The sequence below is a fragment of the Salmo trutta genome, chromosome 2 (assembly GCF_901001165.1).
Source record: "Salmo trutta chromosome 2, fSalTru1.1, whole genome shotgun sequence".
In the NCBI taxonomy this organism is placed as follows: domain Eukaryota; kingdom Metazoa; phylum Chordata; class Actinopteri; order Salmoniformes; family Salmonidae; genus Salmo; species Salmo trutta.
In genome coordinates this window covers 10,711,626-10,733,551 of record NC_042958.1, presented here as the reverse complement: position 1 = coordinate 10,733,551, position 21,926 = coordinate 10,711,626, and the positions used below count along the sequence as shown (strand labels likewise).

General features: G+C 43.9%; 1 protein-coding gene across 1 annotated transcript in view; it reads left to right on the top strand.

Moving 5' to 3' along the window:
* The first annotated feature begins 200 nt into the window (after positions 1–200).
* The window catches only part of hs6st1b (heparan sulfate 6-O-sulfotransferase 1b), a 92,479-nt gene continuing 70,753 nt past the window's right edge, over positions 201–21,926 (top strand). The window contains exon 1 of the mRNA XM_029693710.1: positions 201–1,088. Coding sequence (XP_029549570.1) covers positions 571–1,088 — 518 coding nt within the window. The 5' untranslated portion in view covers positions 201–570. The remainder of the gene's footprint in view (positions 1,089–21,926) is intronic.

Genomic DNA, 21,926 nt, shown 5'->3' with positions numbered 1-21,926 from the left:
AAAAAACATTGTAGATACTATATGGCCTAAAATATGTTGTTAATTCATCTCAGAATTGTTCATCTCATAAATGTTTTGTAGATAAATAATTCCACTGTGGGCGTTGTAATCCAAACCAATAAATAAATGTGTAGGCCTATCCGTAGCTTTTCTTTTCTCGCGTGTGTGTTAAATGTAGCCTACGTGAATATGTGCAAATGTGTGTTGAGAAGTGGGTGTCGCTGTGCATGCTGGTCCAACAGTAACAGAAACACGGTGCAGAGAGGGCAGACACTTCCAACGCAGCTTACTTTGTTAAAATGCGAACAGTGCTTCTGCGCGAGCCGAGAGTGCTGTGACTATTGGTGTAGGGTTCAACGTCGATTGTGATCTGCAGTTTTGGATTTTTGCCAACTCGGATTGAGTTTTGCTAGGTGAAAGCGGGAGCGATACAATGTATCCATGCCCGACCTCTCATTGCTTCGCGGTCCTCTGACGAGCTCAAACCCACTGTCTATGGAGGGACAAACGAAAAGCGCAACGCTCAGGTACCAAGTACCCCCATTTCGGTTATCTGGGAGATGGTAACAAATGAACGGCACTGGAGGGAACATGGTTGAGAGGACCAGCAAATTTTTGTTGATCGTCGTCGGATCCGTCTTCTTCATGCTGATTCTATATCAGTTCGTGGCTCCTGGGGTGATGAACTTCGGGTCTCCGCAGGGGTACCTCGCCGAGGACAACATGGATATTTTCCCCACTCCGGATCCCCATTATGTGAAAAAGTACTACTTCCCTGTCAGGGACTTGGAACGCACCGTTGATTTCGAGATCAAGGGTGAAGATGTGATAGTGTTTCTTCACATACAGAAAACTGGCGGAACCACTTTTGGCAGGCATCTGGTGCAAAATGTTAGACTAGAAGTCCCGTGTGATTGCAGACCAGGGCAGAAGAAGTGTACATGCTACCGTCCCAACAGAAAGGAGACCTGGCTGTTTTCGAGGTTCTCCACTGGCTGGAGTTGCGGGTTACATGCGGATTGGACTGAACTCACAAACTGCGTTCCTGGAGTGCTCAACAAGAGAGAAAATAAATCAAAAAAACTGAGGTATGTTGCGGAATGTTTTGACATTTTATATTAGTCTTAAATCTCCTCAGTTTTGCTTCTCTTACGGGCATTGTAGTAGGCTATGTCGCATTAGGAAAATAACCCTCTCTAATGATAACGTTATTCATCCATGAGGCGTACATGAAACGCCGCATATTAGAATAAAGAGCCACACATCCATAGTCTATGCTGTTGCCCCCTGGCCCCCCTCTCAACCCAGCGTGCCGTGTAAACATCATCTGCCTCTAAAAGTGGAAAATGACTGCGTTAACAACAGCTCTTGTAAACACTGATGATATGGATTCCTGTTCTGTATTTGCAATATCACACCAGGGTACATGTTCACATCGGGGTCCTCAGTAATAGCAAGTACACTTTGACCACCACCTATTTTGACATGACATGCTACTTGACCAGGCATCCACATTATTTAGCCCACTATACAATAAAATGATTATCTACGTAATCAATTCACTTGATCTCAAACCATTGTTTTGCATCGAGTGCTGCACAATACCATGAATTCACACACACGATGACGTCTGGACCAGACGGGGTCCCCCTCATGCTTCATAAATTTAGATTCCACCTCAGTGTTGAGAGATGTGTTGTACAGGCCTGCTTTGCGAACTTCGCAGGGCTTTGTTATTTGCGCTCTAGCAACATCCAATGCTATTTTGGACAACCGAGATGACGGAGATCCTCTGTGGAAATCTTCCTATTTATTTGGGCAGTAGAGGGTTCCCTAGTTGAGTCCAGGGCTCCATGGGATGGCACCGTAGTAAACCAGGAGCTTAACACTTGACAAGTTCTATCAAACAGCATCAGCACTGCATTAAGTCCTGTCAGTGTGAAGACATCATACTGATTGCAGTCTTCTCCACTTCAAATCAGAATAAGACATTGCATCACTCCATCTTGTATGAACCGGGGTACATTTCAACAATCTAGTGTGCTCCCTAGCTGGGGATGATGCCATTGTGAGTCGTTTCACCAATCACTTTGCTTCTAGGTTTAAGGTAGGTAGGCCTAGATGGGGTGTGCCACTCACCACTGGTCCAGGGACATCTTTGTTTTACTCATACCCTTATCAGTTTTAATAGTCGGTCCCAGTGCTGGGTTTTATTGGCCTGACGAGAACCGAGTTCCACATTGGGGCTGAACATTTTACAAACAAATCATCAATACCATCAAATCTGACAAAATTATGAAGGTTGGGCCACAATTTCAAGAGGGCAGTTTACTCACTCAGTGGCCAGTTTATTAGGTACACACATCTAGTACCCTGGCCAGTCCCCTCTTTACCTTCAGAACAGCTTGAATTCTTTGGGGCATGGATTCTATGTTCATATATGCTGTGGCATTCAAATGTAGCTTAGTTAGTATCAAGGAACCTAACGTGTGCCAGGAAACCATTCCCCACACCATTACACAGTTGACACCAGACAGGATGGGGCCATGGACTTGAGATGCTTATGCCAATTCCTGACTCTGACATCAGCATGACGCAACAGGATCCAGGATTTGTCAGACCAGTTAATATTTTTCTTCTCCTCAATTGTGCAGTGTTGGTATTCGCCTGCCCACTTGAGCAGCAGCTTCTTGTTTTTAGTTAATAGGAGTGTAACCCAGTGTGGTCGTCTGCTGCAATAGCCCATCCGTGACAAGGACCGACAAGTTGTGCATTCCGAAATGCTGTTATTTGTCTGTTTGTGGCCCGCCTGTTAGCATGCACCATTCTTGCTATTCTCCTTCAACCTCTCTCATCAAAAAGCTGTTTTCGCCTACCGGACTGCCGCTGACTGGATTTTTATTTATGTTTGTTGCACCATTCTCTGTAAACCCTAGATGCTATCGCATGTGAAAAGCCCAGGAGCCCGGCCATTTCTGAGATACTAGAACCTGCGCGCCTGGCACCGACAATCATACCACGCTCAAAGTTGATTAGGTCACTTGTTTTGACCATCCTAACATTCAATCCAACAGTAACTCAATGCCTCGACGCATGCCTGCCTGCTTTATATAGCAAGCCATTTTTGTGAATGGGATGGTGTACCTAATAAATTGTCTACTGTATGTGTGTACAGCACCAGTCAAATTTGTACTCGCCTACTCATTCAAGGGTTTTTCTTTATTTTTACTATTTTCTATGTTGTAGAATAATAGTGAAGACATCAACTATGAAATAACACGTATGGAATCCTGTAGTAATAAAAGTGTTAAACAAATAAAAATATACACTGCTCAAAAAAATAAAGGGAACACTTAAACAACACAATGTAACTCCAAGTCAATCACACTTCTGTGAAATCAAACTGTCCACTTAGGAAGCAACACTGATTGACAATAAATTTCACATGCTGTTGTGCAAATGTATTAGACAACAGGTGGAAATTATAGGCAATTAGCAAGACACCCCCAATAAAGGAGTGGTTCTGCAGGTGGGGACCACAGACCACTTCTCAGTTCCTATGCTTCCTGGCTGATGTTTTGGTCACTTTTGAATGCTGGCGGTGCTTTCACTTTAGTGGTAGCATGAGACGGAGTCTACAACCCACACAAGTGGCTCAGGTAGTGCAGCTCATCCAGGATGGCACATCAATGCGAGCTGTGGCAAGAAGGTTTGCTGTGTCTGTCAGCGTAGTGTCCAGAGCATGGAGGCGCTACCAGGAGACAGGCCAGTACATCAGGAGACGTGGAGGAGGCCGTAGGAGGGCAACAACCCAGCAGCAGGACCGCTACCTCCGCCTTTGTGCAAGGAGGAGCAGGAAAAGCACTGCCAGAGCCCTGCAAAATGACCTCCAGCAGGCCACAAATGTGCATGTGTCTGCTCACGGTCAGAGACTCCATGAGGGTGGTATGAGGGCCCGACGTCCACAGGTGGGGGTTGTGCTTACAGCCCAACACCGTGCAGGACATTTGGCATTTGCCAGAGAACACCAAGATTGGCATATTCGCCACTGGCACCATGTGGTCTTCACAGATGAAATCAGGTTCACACTGAGCACATGTGACAGTCTGTGGAGAACGTTCTGCTGCCTGCAACATCCTCCAGCATGACCGGTTTGGCGGTGGGTCAGTCATGGTGTGGGGTGGCATTTCTTTGGGGGGCCGCACAGCCCTCCATGTGCTCGCCAGAGGTAGCCTGACTGCCATTAGGTACCGAGATGAGATCCTCAGACCCCTTGTGAGACCATATGCTGGTGCGGTTGGCCCTGGGTTCCTCCTAATGCAAGACAATGCTAGACCTCATGTGGCTGGAGTGTGTCAGCAGTTCCTGCAAGAGGAAGGCATTGATGCTATGGACTGGCCCGCCCGTTCCCCAGACCTGAATCCAATTGAGCACATCTGGGACATCATGTCTCGCTCCATCCACCAACGCCACGTTGCACCACAGACTGTCCAGGAGTTGGCGGATGCTTTAGTCCAGGTCTGGGAGGAGATCCCTCAGGAGACCATCCGCCACCTCATCAGGAGCATGCCCAGGCGTTGTAGGGAGGTCATACAGGCACGTGGAGGCCACACACACTACTGAGCCTCATTTTGACTTGTTTTAAGGACATTACATCAAAGTTGGATCAGCCTGTAGTGTGGTTTTCCACTTTAATTTTGAGTGTGACTCCAAATCCAGACCTCAATGGGTTGATAAATTTGATTTCCATTGATTATTTTTGTGTGATTTTGTTGTCAGCACATTCAACTATGTAAAGAAAAAAGTATTTAATAAGATTATTTCTTTCATTCAGATCTAGGATGTGTTGTTTAAGTGTTCCCTTTATTTTTTTGAGCAGTATATTTCAGATTCTTCAAATAGCCACCCTTTGCCTTGACAGCTTTGCACACTCTTGGCATTCTCTCAACCAGCTAAATGAGGTAGTCACCTTGAATGCATTTCAATTAACAGGTGTGCCTTGTTAAAAGATAATTTGTGGAATTTCTTAATGCGTTTATCAGTTGTGGTGTTACAAGGTAAGGGTGGTATACAGAAGATATTTGGTAAAATACCAAGTCCATATTATAGCAAGAACAGCTCAAATGAGCAAAGAGAAACGACAGCCCATTACTTTAAGACATGAAGGTCAGTCAATACTGAACATTTCAAGAATTTTGAATGTTTCTTCAAGTGCAATCCCAAAAACCATCAAGCGCTATGATGAAACTGGCTCTCAGGAGGACTGCCACAAGACCCAGAGTTGCCTCTGGTGCAGAGGATAAATTCATTAGAGTCCAAATAAATGCTTCACAGAGTTCAAGTTATAGACCCATCTCAACATCAACTGTTCAAAGCAGACTGCGTGAATCAGGCTTTCATGGTTGAATTGCTGCAAAGAAACCACTACTAAAGGACACCAATAAGAAGACTTGCTTAGGCCAAGAAACACGGGCAATGGACGTTAGACCGGTGGAAATCTGTCCTTTTGGTCTGATTCCAAATTTGTGATTTTTGGTTCCAACCGCTGTGTCTTTGTGAGACAGATGATCTCCGCATGTGTGGTTTCCACCGTAAAGCATAGAGGAGGTGTGATGTTGTGGGGATGCTTTGCTGGTGACACTGATTTATTTAGAGTTCAAGGCACACCTAACCAGCATGGCTACCACAGCATTCTGCAGCGATACACCATCCCATCTGGTTTGCACTTAGTCCCACTATCATTTGTTTTTCAACAGGACAATGACCCAAAACACACCTCCAGGCTGTGTAAGGGCTATTTCACCAAGGAGGAGAGTGATGGAGTGCTGCATCAGATGACCTGGCCTCCACAATCACCTGACCACAACCCATTTTGAGATGGTTTGGGATGAGTTGGACTGCAGAGTGAAGGAAATGCTGAGCACTTGTTTGTTGCCTATCTGGGAACTCCTTCAAGAGTGTTGGAAAAGCATTCCAGGTGAAGCTGGTTGAGAGTGCCAAAAGTGTGCAAAGCTGTCGTCAAGGCAAATGGTGGCTACTTTGAAGAATCTCAAATGTAAAGTAGGTTTTGATTTGTTTATCACGTCTTTGGTTACTACATGATTCCATATGTGTTATTTCATAGTTTTGATGTATTAACTATTATTCTATAATATAGAAAAATAAAGAAAACCCTTGAACTGCTTGAGCTTCCCCGGTCAACTGTAAGTGCTGTTATTGTGAAGTGGAAACGTCTAGAAGCAACAACGGCTCAGCCTCGAAGTGGCTATAATTTAAAAAAATCACTGAGTTCCAAACTGCCTCTGGAAGCAACGTCAGCACAAGAACTGTTTGCCGGGAGCTTCATGAGCTGGGTTTCCATGGCAGAGCAGCTGCACACTAGCCTAAGATCACCATGTGCTATGCCAAGTGTCGGCTGGAGTCGGTGTAAAGCTGGCCGCCATTGGACTCTGGAGCAGTGGAAACGCGTTCTCTGGAGTGATGAATCACGCTTCACCATCTGGCAGTCCGACGGACGAATCTGGGTTCGGCGAATGCGAAGAGAACGCTACCTGCCCCAATGCATAGTGTCAACTGTAAAGTTTGGTGGAGGAGGTATAATGGTCTGGGGCTGTTTTTCATGGTTCGGGCTAGGCCCCTTAGTTTCAGTGAAGTCATGCTACAGCATAGAACGACATTTTTAGAAGATTCTGTGCTTGCAAGTTTGGGGAAGGCCCTTTCCTGTTTCAGCATGACAATGCCCCTGTGCACAAGTCGAGGTCCAAACAGAAATGGTTTGTCAAGATCGCTGTGGGAAAAAACATGACTGGCTTGCACAGAGCCCCGAACTGAAACCCCATCGAACAACTTTTGCATGAATGGGAACGCAGATATAATCGCCCTACATCTGTGCCCTCACCTCAGTAATGCTCTTGTGGCTGAATGAAAGCAAGTCCCCGCAGCAATGTTCCACCATCTAGCGGAAAGCCTTCCCAGAAGAGTGGCGGCTGTTATAGCAGCAGAGGCGGGACCAACTCCATATTAATGCCCATGATTTTGGAATGAGATGTTCGACAAGCAGGTGTCCACATACTTTTTGTGTGTATATGTATGCAATTTAGCCGGCACTTTTATCCAATGTGACTTAGTGACGCATGCATGCATACATTTTGTCAGTACAATTCATGGTTCTATACATCTTTCAAAATGCATGCCTCCAGAATGTTGCATATCTGGGATAATCCTTCTGTCAATCAAATGGGCTCCGTCAGTGTTAGTAGTTCTGATTTTCAAGGTCTCCTGACATTTTGTCAAATATGCATGGCTGGTAAACGATAATGCATTTTGTTGTTCTTTGACAAAGTTGTATACAAAGTTGTATTTTGTCATGGCAAACATGGCCAGCATCTGGGGTTGAATACATGGCCAGCATCTGGGGTTGAATACATGGCCAGCATCTGGGGTTGAATACATGGCCAGCATCTGGGGTTGAATACATGGGTTTACTGTTTCTTTTTTGTTCTCGACATTCCAGACATTAATATGTTAGAAATGAGTTGTGTTTACACACATTTTGGAGCTCTATTTGCTGGGGGTGTTTTCATCTGCACCGTTGACCACTAATTGTCAGTGATTTGCCTCGTTCCCTTATTTGAGCTCTGTATACCACTGGCTGTTGTCTTTCTATTCTCTGTTGTGCCTGTATCACGGAATCAATTTGATAACGACTATATCCCTCCTTTTTCCAACCGCCCTGAAAACAGCCCTGGATTGTGAGGGCCCCAAAAGACACGGAAAGGGCCCAGTGGCCCAACATCACGGATGGTCCACCACATGCTATACTGATGGAAATGGGCATTTCATGGATGGTTATGTCCAATCACTGTGAGAGAAGGGGGTAGAAAAATGAGATCAACTGGCCTAATGCTGTACATCGCTGGCTAAGGGCATCAATTATGTCCTGAAGCGCGGGTGTAATCTGGCTCTGCTGCCAGCAAGCCTCCTTAGTTTTTACAGTGCATCACAACCTCCAGCTCTGACTGATAGAGCCATGTCAACAAGTAGCCCCCCCCCCCCCCACTCTGTTTTTAACAACATGGATTGAATGCACCACATTTGAAAAATCTGATCATGGCCTTTCCAGCTGCTCATATTTTTTATTGTAGCATACACATCATGACATGACGTCTATGTGATAATGAACGTGCACATCATGACATGACGTCTATGTGATAATGAACGTGCTACATCCACAATAAATTGCGGTCTAACATAATCACGTGTGGTAATGTGAAGTAAGCAGGAAAATGCCGGGGGAAGATAGTTGTGTTTGCAAATACATTCCAATGGAGCACCTCTGGATTTTTTTTATGTAATCAATATCAGATAAGAGCGAAAGCCATCAGTCATTTAAATGATGTATATTTAAAAATCAAGACGAGTTCTCATCACGTCGTACTGGGCATTCCAAACCTGTCTGTCCTTTTTGAGCACTAATAACCCTGGTTACCCTTTTTGCATTTTTGAAAGTGGCTCCCGGAGTTGCAACTCAATATTAGGAAGGTGTCTGTACCCAGTGTCTTATTTCCTGATACTGTCTGGTTGGGAAAAAATACAATTTACACAGGTCTTTCTAATCAACAGGTGTTGCATGGGTGGAGTTCTGTTTTGTCTGGTGACATCACTAGACTTTATAGACCAGTAACGGCTCGTTTTCAGGTTACATATCCCTCCCGTTAAGCTCCTCCAATTAGAACCCGCTCTCAGACCACTCCCAGACAGTCCTAGCAAAATTCTTGCTTGTCCATTTTAATGGCTTTGGTCATTTTAATGAAACTTTTTCAATAAGGTACTTCATTGTTGGCCAGAAATGATTTGATATTGAGGGGGAAAAACAGCTGCATTGGACATTCAAGGCTTTGAAGGTTGGAAATGCAAGAAAATAAAGCAAGCCTCAGTGTTCTCACAGCAAAACCTCTGTGGAATGGATTTTTCAGGGTACTCCAATGAAATATCAAAAGTTCTTCCCTCAAAAGTAATGGTGTCTTGTTTTTTTTCTCCCAAATTCAAGCTTCATCACTGTCGTGGCAATAACAGCTGCAGTGAATGAGGTGTTACGAGCCAACAAGTGCCTCAAACTAACCGATGCACAGAACATCACCCTGTGTGTGTGTGTGTGTGTGTGTGTGTGTGTGTGTGTGTGTGTGTCACATGAGTATGTTCATATCACCCATGTCCGCCTCTTCCATATTATGCTTTCCTTACATCCTTGCTGCCTCAAGCAGAAATAGGCCCAGTTCTAATCAGCTTGCATGATTGTAGAGTCGCTGAAGAATGAAGGCAGATATTTTTTTCATGGTGTGTCAACAACACTTCTGCTTGCGTCAGTTTGTGGGCATGTAACCTTGGGCAGACTGTTACTCTCATTCTGTGTGTTTTGTCTGGAACATCTGTGTTTATTTGTGAGGGACTGTGTCAGGAGCAGTAGCGATTTTAGCATGTAAATCTTGCTGGGGCAAACAAACAAAAAAATGTGGGATGCATGCCAGCAAAGCCACAACACTAAACAATACATTATTTGCATGATAACAGTGACAAACAGTGCCCACAAACAGTGCCCACAAACGCCTTACCACTGTTACACCTGGCTTTCAGCGGAGCCTTGTCTGGCAGCAAAACCGTTCATTCAGCCTCACTTACTGCCTTAAAAAAACATAGCTGATATGGCTGACTTGACAATTGAGATGTACAAACTATGGCGTAAGGGGACAACAAGCGCATAAGAGGCATTCTGTAATTTCGATTTAAGACATTAATGAGCGAGCGATGACAGACTTAGTCAAAAAATATTTGTTCAGCACTTTTGAAATGTACAGCGACAGAATTCAGAACATGTGCCATTCTTATAGTGTACTCCTTGTACAAGTCAGAACCGTCAGATAAATAAAGGGGACATATAAACAGGCAATGAAAGCTCTTACAATATTCGATGGTTACATTTCTCTTAAACAAGTTATAGGCTACATGTGCACCACCAAGTTAGAACAGTAGGCTAAATTTAAGAGGTGCAAATAGACAGTTATTAGGTTGAGGCACATTGAACGCTGTTTGGGGCTTTGCGTGTCAAAGATACACGTCATAACACAATTTAATGCGTTAAATAAGCTTTTCATTTGACACGTCAAATAACACAGTTCTATTATAGAATGTTATGTGTTCCGTATTTGCACGTGCAAGCCAAGCGCCACCACTATTAACAGTAGCGCTGTCAAAGCTGTACCAAAAAAGTTGGCAAACAAGCACACGGGCCACGAACTATGTTTACAATTCCGCGTTGATGAAAATAGACAATTATTAGGGTGACGCACATGGGTTACTAACAGCTTACTACTCAACATACTAAGTGTATTACTTTCTTAGCTACAGTATACATATCTTGCATGTAATATTGCATATATGCTCTACCAGATACAATTAAATAGTTGATTATTTGAACTAATCTGTTTGTATCCCTTGACTATTTGGATTCCCTATAGGGAATTTGTCCTCCGTCTGTCAAAACAGAAAACATACATTTTTGAATATTGGTACAATTACTTCAGTTTGAAGTGTCAGTCTAGTCTCTTGTCATTTACAGACATCAACAGTCCCCCCCCCTAGGAATTGCAAGTCAATACCTCCAGTATTTCAGTTTGAGGAGTTGACCTACAATACCTGCCCACTGAAGAGGATCAGTTCGCTGAAACATTTTTGCTTAACCTGACTGCACTATGCATTTCCAAATTGGGCCTAATTAAAAGGAAATGGAAAAAAATCGAACAACGTGAACAGGACACGTCGTCTACGAGTCCAGCAGCCCAGACTGCCAGTCAACGTTGGTGTTGAGTGTTACTAATCAAGATCTGCCACAATAGCAGCTCGCCCTCCGCACAGTGACGCCATTGTTCTGCATTTGGCACTGTAGCTTTGCTTGGAACTTAATGTGGTCTATTTAATATATTAAAGGACACTGTATCCCCCCCCCCGATCGTATTATTAGTCAGTGGTTTTGGAGAATGTACCACACTTCAGAAAATATACACTGCTCAAAAAAATAAAGGGAACACTTAAACAACACAATGTAACTCCAAGTCAATCACACTTCTGTGAAATCAAACTGTCAACTTAGGAAGCAACACTGATTGACAATAAATTTCACATGCTGTTGTGCAAATGGAATTGACAACAGGTGGAAATTATAGGCAATTAGCAAGACACCCCCAATAAAGGAGTGGTTCTGCAGGTGGACCACAGACCACTTCTCAGTTCCTATGCTTCCTGGCTGATGTTTTGGTCACTTTTGAATGCTGGCGGTGCTTTCACTCTAGTGGTAGCATGAGACGGAGTCTACAACCCACACAAGTGGCTCAGGTAGTGCAGCTCATCCAGGATGGCACATCAATGCGAGCTGTGGCAAGAAGGTTTGCTGTGTCTGTCAGCATAGTGTCCAGAGCATAGAGGCGCTACCAGGAGACAGGCCAGTACATCAGGAGATGTGGAGGAGGCCGTAGGAGGGCAACAACCCAGCAGCAGGACCGCTACCTCCGCCTTTGTGCAAGGAGGAGCAGGAGAAGCACTGCCAGAGCCCTGCAAAATGACCTCCAGCAGGCCACAAATGTGCATGTGTCTGCTCAAACGGTCAGAAACAGACTCCATGAGGGTGGTATGAGGGCCCGACATCCACAGGTGGGGGTTGTGCTTACAGCCCAACACCGTGCAGGACGTTTGGCATTTGCCAGAGAACACCAAGATTGGCAAATTCGCCACTGGCGCCCTGTGCTCTTCACAGATGAAAGCAGGTTCACACTGAGCACGTGACAGACGTACAGACGTGACAGAGTCTGGAGACGCCGTGGAGAACGTTCTGCTGCCTGCAACATCCTCCAGCATGACCGTTTTGGCGGTGGGTCAGTCATGGTGTGGGGTGGCATTTCTTTGGGGGGCCGCACAGCCCTCCATGTGCTCGCCAGAGGTAGCCTGACTGCCATTAGGTACCAAGATGAGATCCTTAGACCCCTTGTGAGACCATATGCTGGTGCGGTTGGCCCTGGGTTCCTCCTAATGCAAGACAATGCTAGACCTCATGTGGCTGGAGTGTGTCAGCAGTTCCTGCAAGAGGAAGGCATTGATGCTATGGACTGGCCCGCCCGTCCCCAGACCTGAATCCAATTGAGCACATCTGGGACATCATGTCTCGCTCCATCCACCAACGCCACGTTGCACCACAAACTGTCCAGGAGTTGGCGGATGCTTTAGTCCAGGTCTGGGAGGAGATCCCTCAGGAGACCATCCGCCACCTCATCAGGAGCATGCCCAGGCGTTGTAGGGAGGTCATACAGGCACGCGGAGGCCACACACACTACTGAGTCTCATTTTGACTTGTTTTAGGGACATTACATCAAAGTTGGATCAGCCTGTAGTGTGGTTTTCCACTTTAGTTTTGAGTGTGACTCCAAATCCAGACCTCCATGGGTTGATAAATTTGATTTCCATTGATTATTTTTGTGTGATTTTGTTGTCAGCACATTCAACTATGTAAAGAAAAAAGTATTTAATAAGATTATTTCTTTCATTCAGATCTAGGATGTGTTGTTTAAGTGTTCCCTTTATTTTTTTGAGCAGTATATATTAGTTGGGATCTAGAATAGACTGATTGCTGGTGAGAATTTGGGTCCCATCCTCACAAGGGAATCTAATTGACTAATCATCTTGTATTCTTTATCATTAGGTGACAGATGTTTTAATTGATGCAAATATAGACACCCTAAACATTCTTTAAATATTTTATTATTCTCTTACTAGAACAGTTATTCAATAGCCTTTTATTCAAGATGGAGGACAGTGTGGTGAACTACTAACTAGTCAATATCACGCTTGGTGTATTAAAATATAGGCTAGGTTGAGCAATGGGTTTGGGCTGATTTAAATCCGATCCAACAGGTCCCAGACGTGCTCAATGGGATTGAGATCCGGGCTCTTCGCTGGCCATGGTAGAACACTGACATTCCTGTCGTGCAGGAAATCACGCACAGAATGAGCAGTATGGGCTGGTGGCATTGTCATGCTGGAGGGTCATGTCAGGATGAGCCTGCAGGAAGGGTAACACATGAGGGAGGATGTCTTCCCTGTAATGCACAGCGTTGAGATTGACAACAAGCTCAGTCCGATGATGCTGTGACCCATCACCCCAGACCATGATGGACCCTCCACCTCCAAATCGATCCCGTTCCAGAGTACAGGCCTCGGTGTAACGCTCATTCCTTCGACGATAAACGCAAATCCGACAATCACCCCTGGTGAGACAAAACCGCGACTCGACAGTGAAGGGCCCTCAGTCCAGCCTCTCTCAGCCTATTGCGGACAGTCTGAGCACTGATGGAGGGATTGTGCGTTCCTGGTGTCTCTCGGGCAGTTGTTGCTATCCTGTACCTGTCCCGGAGGTGTGCTGTTTGGATGTACCGATCCTGTGCAGGTGTTGTTACACATGGTCTGCCACTGCGAGGACGATCAGCTGTCCGTCCTGTCTCCCTGTAGCGTGGTCTTAAGCGTCTCACAATACGGACATTGCAATTAATTGCCCTGGGCATCTTTCTTTTGGTGTTTTTCAGAGTCAGTAGAAAGGCCTCTTTAGTGACCTAAGTTTTCAGAACTGTGACCTTAATTGCCTACCGTCTGTAAGCTGTTAGGGTCTTAACCTCTCTAGGGTATGTGGGACGAAATCGTCCCACCTACTCAACAGCCAGTGGAATCCCGTGGCGCGTTATTCAAATACCTTAGAAATGCTATTACTTCAATTTCTCAAACATATGACTATTTTACACCATTTTAAAGACAAGACTCTCGTTAATCTAACCACACTGTCCGATTTCAAAAATGCTTTACAACGAAAGCAAAACATTAGATTATGTCAGCAGAGTACCCAGCCAGAAATAATCACACCCATTTTTCAAGCTAGCATATAATGTCACATAAACCCAAACCACAGCTAAATGCAGTACTAACCTTTGATCTTCATCAGATGACACTTTTAGGACATTATGTTATACAATACATGCATGTTTTGTTCAATCAAGTTCATATTTATACAAAAACCAGCTTTTTACATTAGCATGTGACGTTCAGAACTAGCATACCCACCGCAAACTTCCGGTGAATTTACGAAATTACTCACGATAAACGTTCACAAAAAATATTATTTTAAGAATTATAGATACAGAACTCCTTTATGCAATCGCTATGTCCGATTTTAAAATAGCTTTTCGGCAAAAGCACATTTTGCAATATTCTGAGTAGATAGCCCAGCCATCACGGGCCTGCTAATTTGACACCCACCAAGTTTGGCCCTCACAAAACTCAGATTTACTATTCGAAAAATGTGATTACCTTTGCTGTTCTTCGTCAGAATGCACTCCCAGGACTTCTACTTCAATAACAAATGTTGGTTTGGTTCAAAATAATCCATAGTTATGTTCAAATATCCTCTGTTTTGTTCGTGCGTTCAAGACACTATCCGAAGGGTGACGCGCCCGACGCGTTTCGTGACAAAAAAATTCTAAATATTCCATTACCGTACTTCGAAGCATGTCAACCGCTGTTTAAAATCAATTTTTATGCGATTCTTCTCGTAAAAAAGCGATAATATTCCAACCGGGAAACCCTGTTTACGTTCAAAGACAGAGAAAATAAAAACATGGTGTCGCCTCGTGCACGCGCCTCAGTCTCATTGTTCTCTGATTGACAATTATCCAAATGCGCTAGTGTTTTTCAGCCAGGGCCTGCAAAGACATCATTCAGCCTTTTGCCGCCTTCTGAGAGCCTATGGGAGCCGTAGGAAGTGTCACGTTACAGCAGAGATCCTCAGTTTTCAATAAAGAGAGTGTAGAAGCCCAAGAAATGGTCAGAGAGGGCGCTTCCTGTAAGGAATCTTCTCAGGTTTTTGCCTGCCATATGAGTTCTGTTATACTCACAGACACCATTCAAACAGTTTTAGAAACTTTAGGGTGTTTTCTATCCAAAGCCAATAATTATATGCATATTCTAGTTTCTGGGCAGTAGTAATAACCAGATTAAATCGGGTACGTGTTTTTTATCCGGCCGTGCAAATACTGCCCCCTACCCCAGAGAGGTTAACGTCCGTTCCACAGGTGCCTGTTCATTAATTGTTTACGGTTCATTGAACAAGCATGGGAAACAGTGTTTAAACCCTTTACAATGAAGATCTGTGAAGTTATTTGGATTTTTACAAATGATCTTTGAAAGACAGGGTCCTGAAAAAGGGACGTTTCTTTTTTGCTGAGTTAATAACCTGTCAATGGGTAGTCGTGCTAGCCACACTACCCCTGTAATCCTGTTGAAAGGTGTTCCTTAGCGGTAATAATAGCACCAGTGATTTAGTGCATGGCTGTGGGACAGGGCCTGGCCGACGTGTGGCTGGGTATGGGGGCCCACAGCTAAGTTGCTAACTATCTGTGGAGACAAATGAAAAGCTAAACCCCCTCTGGCTGGCTTTCCCTTTTGGGGGGGGTGTGTGTGTGTGTGTGTGCGTGAGAAAATCTGGTTTAGCCTCACCATTTAAGATATTTTATGAGTCATTTGTTTACCCTGGGAACCTGACCCCGAGCGTTGTAGTTCATGTAGACAACCATTTCCCCTCTCTGGCTCTTTTCTTTGCCCACACTGTTCTGCTAACCAGGAAGTGAAGTGCTTTTCTCGATGATGGGTACAATAGCTGCTGTTTATTCCAAAGATGGACACTGTGGTGGTCAGTCTATGGGCTTCTGACTCTGGTAGTATATATATATATATATATATATATATATATATATATATATATATACTGTAGGATAGATGGGGCATTTAGCTGACTTGAATCCAATTTCCCAGGCCATTTGTCAGGCTATCTGCATTAGCCTCTATCCACAAGGGTGGCTACTCCAGCCACACATTCCAACTAATTGGGAATCTTATTCCATTTCACTCCCATCCTATCCCTTTTGGCAACAGTGTGTGAACTGTTCAGTCAAGTACTGCCTGCCCACTATAACACCATTAGCTTTGAGAAGAAACTGCTTAAAGTTGCTAAAAAGGGGAGAAGTGAGGAGAGGGAGGTTGGCTTAATTGAAGTAAATTATTGAAGAGGCCCATTTCACCTATGTCAGTTAGCAGAAGGAGGTCAGGCTCAAGCTATTTGAGGTCTGACTCCTCTGGATTGACTGTAGCTGTTCCTTGTTCTGCTCTGTCTCTGTCTCTGAGCAGAGTGGAGAGAGGGGTCCATGCCATGGCATCATGACCATCTATTTCAAGCCTTTATTTGATTTTGTGTCATGTATTGGAGAGAGCGGGCCTCCTTGCCAAATCGTATTTTTAGTGAGTCGGGCAGCAGATAGCCTAGAAGTTAGAGCGTTGGGCCATTTTACCGAAAGGTTGTTAGTTCAAATATCTGAACCGAGAAGGTGAAAAATCTGATAGGCCCTAGAGCATGGCACTTAACTCTAATTGCTCCAGGGTCACTGTTGATGATGGCAAACCCTGACTGCGACCCCACTCTCCTAGCATGTCTCGGAGTTGGAATATGCTAAAAAACGCATTTCCAATTCATGCATGTGTATTAATTCATACTTGTACATGTGTGAAATAGGACAAATATTAAGCACCCACCAAATGATTATTAGTCAGGAGCGAGCTAATACGGTCATTGGTGCAGATGAAGGTTTTGCTTCAGAATGGAAGTGCAGATGGAAATGGAATCTATAATGGGTATCATGTCAGATAGGGCAATTTGTGCCCTATCTTTGTGCAGTCAATATGTCTGCAAAACTTTTTAGCATTACATCTCCTCTCACGATAACCTGCTAGCCAGTTGACCGGCTCTTGTCTTGAGGATGGGCTGCTTCCCTCGTCGAGTCACTGACCTGACTTTTAGGCAAGCCCAAGGAACCAAGGCAAAGCCATGGCTTTCTGAGCCAGCATGGTCCTCGTGTTAATCCAATCAGATCAGTGGGATTAAAGGCTGTCGGCACCAAAGAAGGTTCTGCGGCTATGCAAATCCTTCAACTGTGTTTGCCTGGGAAAGGATTATACAGTGTACATTGTTCTGTTACTATGTACATGTAGGCCTATGCTATATACAAGACAAGTTAGTATTTTCTTATTTTTGTCAGTAGATAAGGAGGATTTATTTGGATGATATAGTTTGGGAATATTGCAGCATAAACCCTGCACTAATACTCTCTGGGTTGCATGAGAAGACACTGGGCTTAGATACACCTGTTTGACTTGATCCTTTAAACAAGTCTTTTGGTACTTGTGGTGATCTGATTTAGAAAGGTTTGACTTGTTAACTTAGGTAGGGCTTGCACAGTCAATTACTGTTTAACCAACCGTTATGGATGAAGACATTCATAAAAATCCAATGTTTTTGTTTATTTTGAGGGGGGGTGAACAGCTTACTGGAAACAGGACGGGCACCTGTTGGTTTTAAGTTTGTTTCTGCAGTAACATGGACTCAATGTGACATACATTGTTGCTCCTTGCTGAAACAAGCAAATGAGTCTTCGGTTGCCTAGTAAATGTCACTAGGAAGTCAAGGGCAATACATGTGCCATACACTAGAGTAATTCCAGTTAACTCCCATAAGAATGGAAACATCTATATAGAAAGACCGTTGTGTGAATGACCCAGCCATAGAAATTGATCATTTTCTTCTGTGGACCCAGTTGTCTTTCTTCAGTCTACTTGTTAGATTTTTTTGTTGTTGCAAAGAGTAAGGTGTTAAGTAACTGCACTTCAGTTGGTAGAGCATGGTGTTTGCAACGCCAGGGTTGTGGGTTCGATTCCCACGGGGGACCAGTACGGAGAAAAAATGTATGAAATGTATGCATTCACTACTGTAAGTCGCTCTGGATAAGAGCGTCTGCTAAATGACAAAAAAAAAAACAAAAAAAAAACACTAACTACAATGTTGTTAACCCTGTAAAAACGCTACTGTAATGTACCGTTACCAGAAAATGCAGCTAGATATTTACCTCGGCGGCGAAACCCTGTGAAAACACCAGGGAGAAACTGCTGCCCGACGACACGTGGCTAAATGGAAACATCTTGATGAATCCCCGCCTTGTCTGTTTGCTGACTAGACTGAAGAGAAGGCCATTGTACAAGCAGCTTTCCCCTTCTATTTAGATGTATCAATTGCAGATATACCTGATTCAAGTGGAGCAATTTGAAGAACACAATGCTTAAGAGCTCTTTGATGGCCAAGGTTATCATTTTCTGTCGGCCATCGACTGATTCAACACAATTGAATCTCCTTGATGTTGAGGGGAAAATGGCATCCAAAAAAACGCAGTAATTTTTGCCTCCTGATAGGCTCGACTCATCTATGATTGACTGCTCATGGAAAATGTTGCCTCATCATGACATCACCACTTTCAACACTACCATTTGTCACATGCCTCGTAAACAACCGGTGTAGACTAACAGTGAAATGCTTACGGGCCCTTCCCAACAATGCAGAGACAAAAGAGAAATGTGTAGAAAAAGGATAACACAAGGAATAAATACACAATGATTAACGATAACTTGGTTATATACACATGGAACCAGTATGGAGTTGATGTGCAGGGGAATGAGGTAATTGAGGTAGATATGTACATATAGGTAGGGATAAAGTTACTAGGCAACAGGAAAGATAAAGAGTTGGTACAAAAAGGGTCATTGTAGAGTCTGGGTAGCTATTGGCTAACTGTTAAGCAGTCTGTACAGCTGGAGCAGGATTGGCCATCCTATCACAGCAACATGTCAGCTAGCCTGTGGAAAATGTAATTACAATGGCTTTTTTGCTTAATCAACTTGACCTTGGTGGGGTTTCTTCTTCAAAATAAAGGTTTGAACCAGGCCTTGATGGAGTGGCTTTCTATCTTCTATCACACGCCGGCAAACTTGGGTTGAAAATGGCACCCGGTAGTCATTTATAGCACAAAGATATGATAAATGGGACGTATTCTGTGTTCACCAAATTGATTCTCCCGACAAGGGACAAATTACAATGAGATGACTGATTAGCCGGAAAAGGTTCTTTATTTAGGAATTGGTGACCTTAATGTATGACTATGAAGAACAGCGTCGGGGCGATCATTGTGTGTGTGTGTGTGTGTGTGTGTGTGTGTGTTCATGAGGTAATGAAAGTGAAAGAAAGAGCTCTGGTTCTGAAGTTTACTCTCTTCCCCATCTTTTCTGTCACCTAAACTGGAATGAAAGGCCTCCGCCAGTTCAGTCTAATAATAGATAAGAGGCCTATCACATCAATCTGAGGTAATCTGTCTCTTCCAACCCCTCTGGAAGGGTGAAGTCCTCAGAGGCCACCTCTGAATCACATAAACACTCTCTCTGTGAGGAATTGAGCAAATTCTAGCAGGATGTGAAGTGAACTGGGGGTGTTTCTAAAGAACCACAACCCAAAACTGAAAGAGGAGCCATTTATGAGCAACAACACATGAATAGATGCTAGTAGGCAGGCTAAATCCAAACTGTTTGAACTCTCAGTACTTTTTCTTAGTTTCTCTAAAGTGGAAGGAGTAAATGCTGAGGAAAGTGAGTAAGCCAACTGAGAGGGAAACCACTATTTTATGAATCCCCATTTTAAAGTCCTAATTATATTTTTCATTTAGAACATAACTTAAAGTCCCCCTCTCCACCTAGTGTCAGAGCAGCATCCCCATACCTCGTGAGACTCCACATGGATCTAGTGGCCTTATCACGTTGGGTGGATGCTATTTTGATCCATCTCACTGATATGATGGCTTTCTCATCATTTCCCCGTCGTAGTTCTAGTAATGTGATGGTCGTACCATACGACTCAATGTGAATGAGAAGGGTTCAGAGAGGCAAGGAGAAAATGCCTGTGGTGACGTATTGCCCCTGCAGTGTTTGAGAACTCAAGATGATGTGCTGCGGAGAGGGAGAGCGGAGCCAGGGACAGTTGCTGCAGTGTTATGGCAGGTTGTGAGAAGGTTACACATTTTGGTTTGTAATGGTTCTATATTCTCCATTTTGTGTGTGTCCTCTACGGTCTCGGGCCCCACCGCGGGACGGTTGAGCTAACGTAGGCTAATGTGATTAGCATGGGGTTGTAAGTAACAAAACAAATTCCCAGGACATAGACATCTATCCAATTTACAGTAACTATTACAGTGAAATACCATGCTATTGTTTGAGGAGAGTGCACATTATTAACTTAAATGTATTAATAAACCAATTAGGTACATTTGGGCAGTCTTGATGCAGCATTTTGAACAGATATGCAATGGTTCATTGGATCAGTGTTAAACTTTGCATGTACACTGATGCCATCTAGTGGCCAAAATCTAAATTGCACCTGGGCTGGAATAATACATTATGGCCTTTCTCTTGCATTTTAAAAATGCATGCTTTTTTCTTTGCATTATCTTTTACCAGATCTGTGTTATATTCTCCTACATTCATTTGAAATGGTATCAAGAATATTCATATCCTTGCTTCAGGTCTTGAGCTACAGGCAGTTAGATTTAGGTGAAAATTGGGGGGGGGGGGAATGGTCAGATCCTTATTCACCGTTATTTAACTAGGCAAGTCAGTTAAGAACAAATTTTTTATTTACAATGACGGCCTACCCCGGCTAAACCCGGACGACACTGGGCCAATTGTGGGCTGGCCAATGGGACTCCCAATTACAGCTGGATGTGACACAGCTTCGATTTTAACCAGAGACTGTAGTGATGCCTCTTGCACCTGAGATGCAGTGCCTTAAACCACTGTGTCACTCGGGGGGCCAAATTCTCCATCTGGTGTGTAATGGTTCTGTATTTGCACATTATTTTCAAAGTGTGCCCCTTGGCCGTATTCACTCCATTTGCATGTGGCCCCTCCCCCAACTTCACAAACTGTGTGAATGAGTCAGTGCAGTGGATTCTACTTCACCAGGGTCTAAAACTACAGGAGAGGGCTGGTTGCCTGTTCCCTTGTCTCATCCTTTTCTGACACGTCTACTAATGCGTCACATTTAGAGCTGAGCGAGAAGACCTTTTAGCTCAGCGTGCTGCTGCTACCGCCGCTTATGCCGCCCACGACTTAGCCTACCACTCCTCACAGAGCATAGCGATCAACAAAACCCCTGTGTGTTGGAGACCTATGGTGAGTTTTGTCAGAAGGTGATCCCATTTAAATCCGGTGGCACACAAATAGGTGTCATTTTGCATGTTGAGATCCACTCCTCTGAGTGTGCATCATTCTTTGGGACCCCCGCGGGCTAGTAAAACAAATGTGGGTTCTGACAGCATGTAAATCATAGATATGGGGAAGTGAAATCCATCCATCTAACTCCTACAGAAAGTCAGACGTTTTGATTTGGCCAATTTGCATTCGTTTACCGTAATTTCCGGACTATTAAGCGCACCTGAATATAAGCCGCACCCACTGAATTTAAAAATATATATTATTTTGAACATAAATAAGCCGCACATGTCTATAAGCCGCAGGTGCCTACCGGTACATTGAAACAAATGAACTTTACACAGGCTTTAACGAAACACGGCTTGTAACAAAAATAAATAGGCTTTAACGAAACACGGCTTGTAACAAAAAAGAAAAAATTAGCAGTAAGTTTTAGTTGTCTTTTTGCACTGAGTCAATTCCTCACGCTGCTGTTTCCAACGTCTTATCATCGACTCATTAAGTCCAAGCTCCCGTGCAGCAGCTCTATTTCCTTTTCCAACAGCCAGATCAATCGCCTTCAACTTGAAAGCTGCATCATATGCATTTCTCCATGTCTTTGCCATGATGAGGGTGACAAAATGACTGCCGTAATCAGAATGATGGGAAGTTTGAGAGCGCTCGATTTAATCTAAAGAGTAAACAAAAAAGTTGTTTGACCTTAA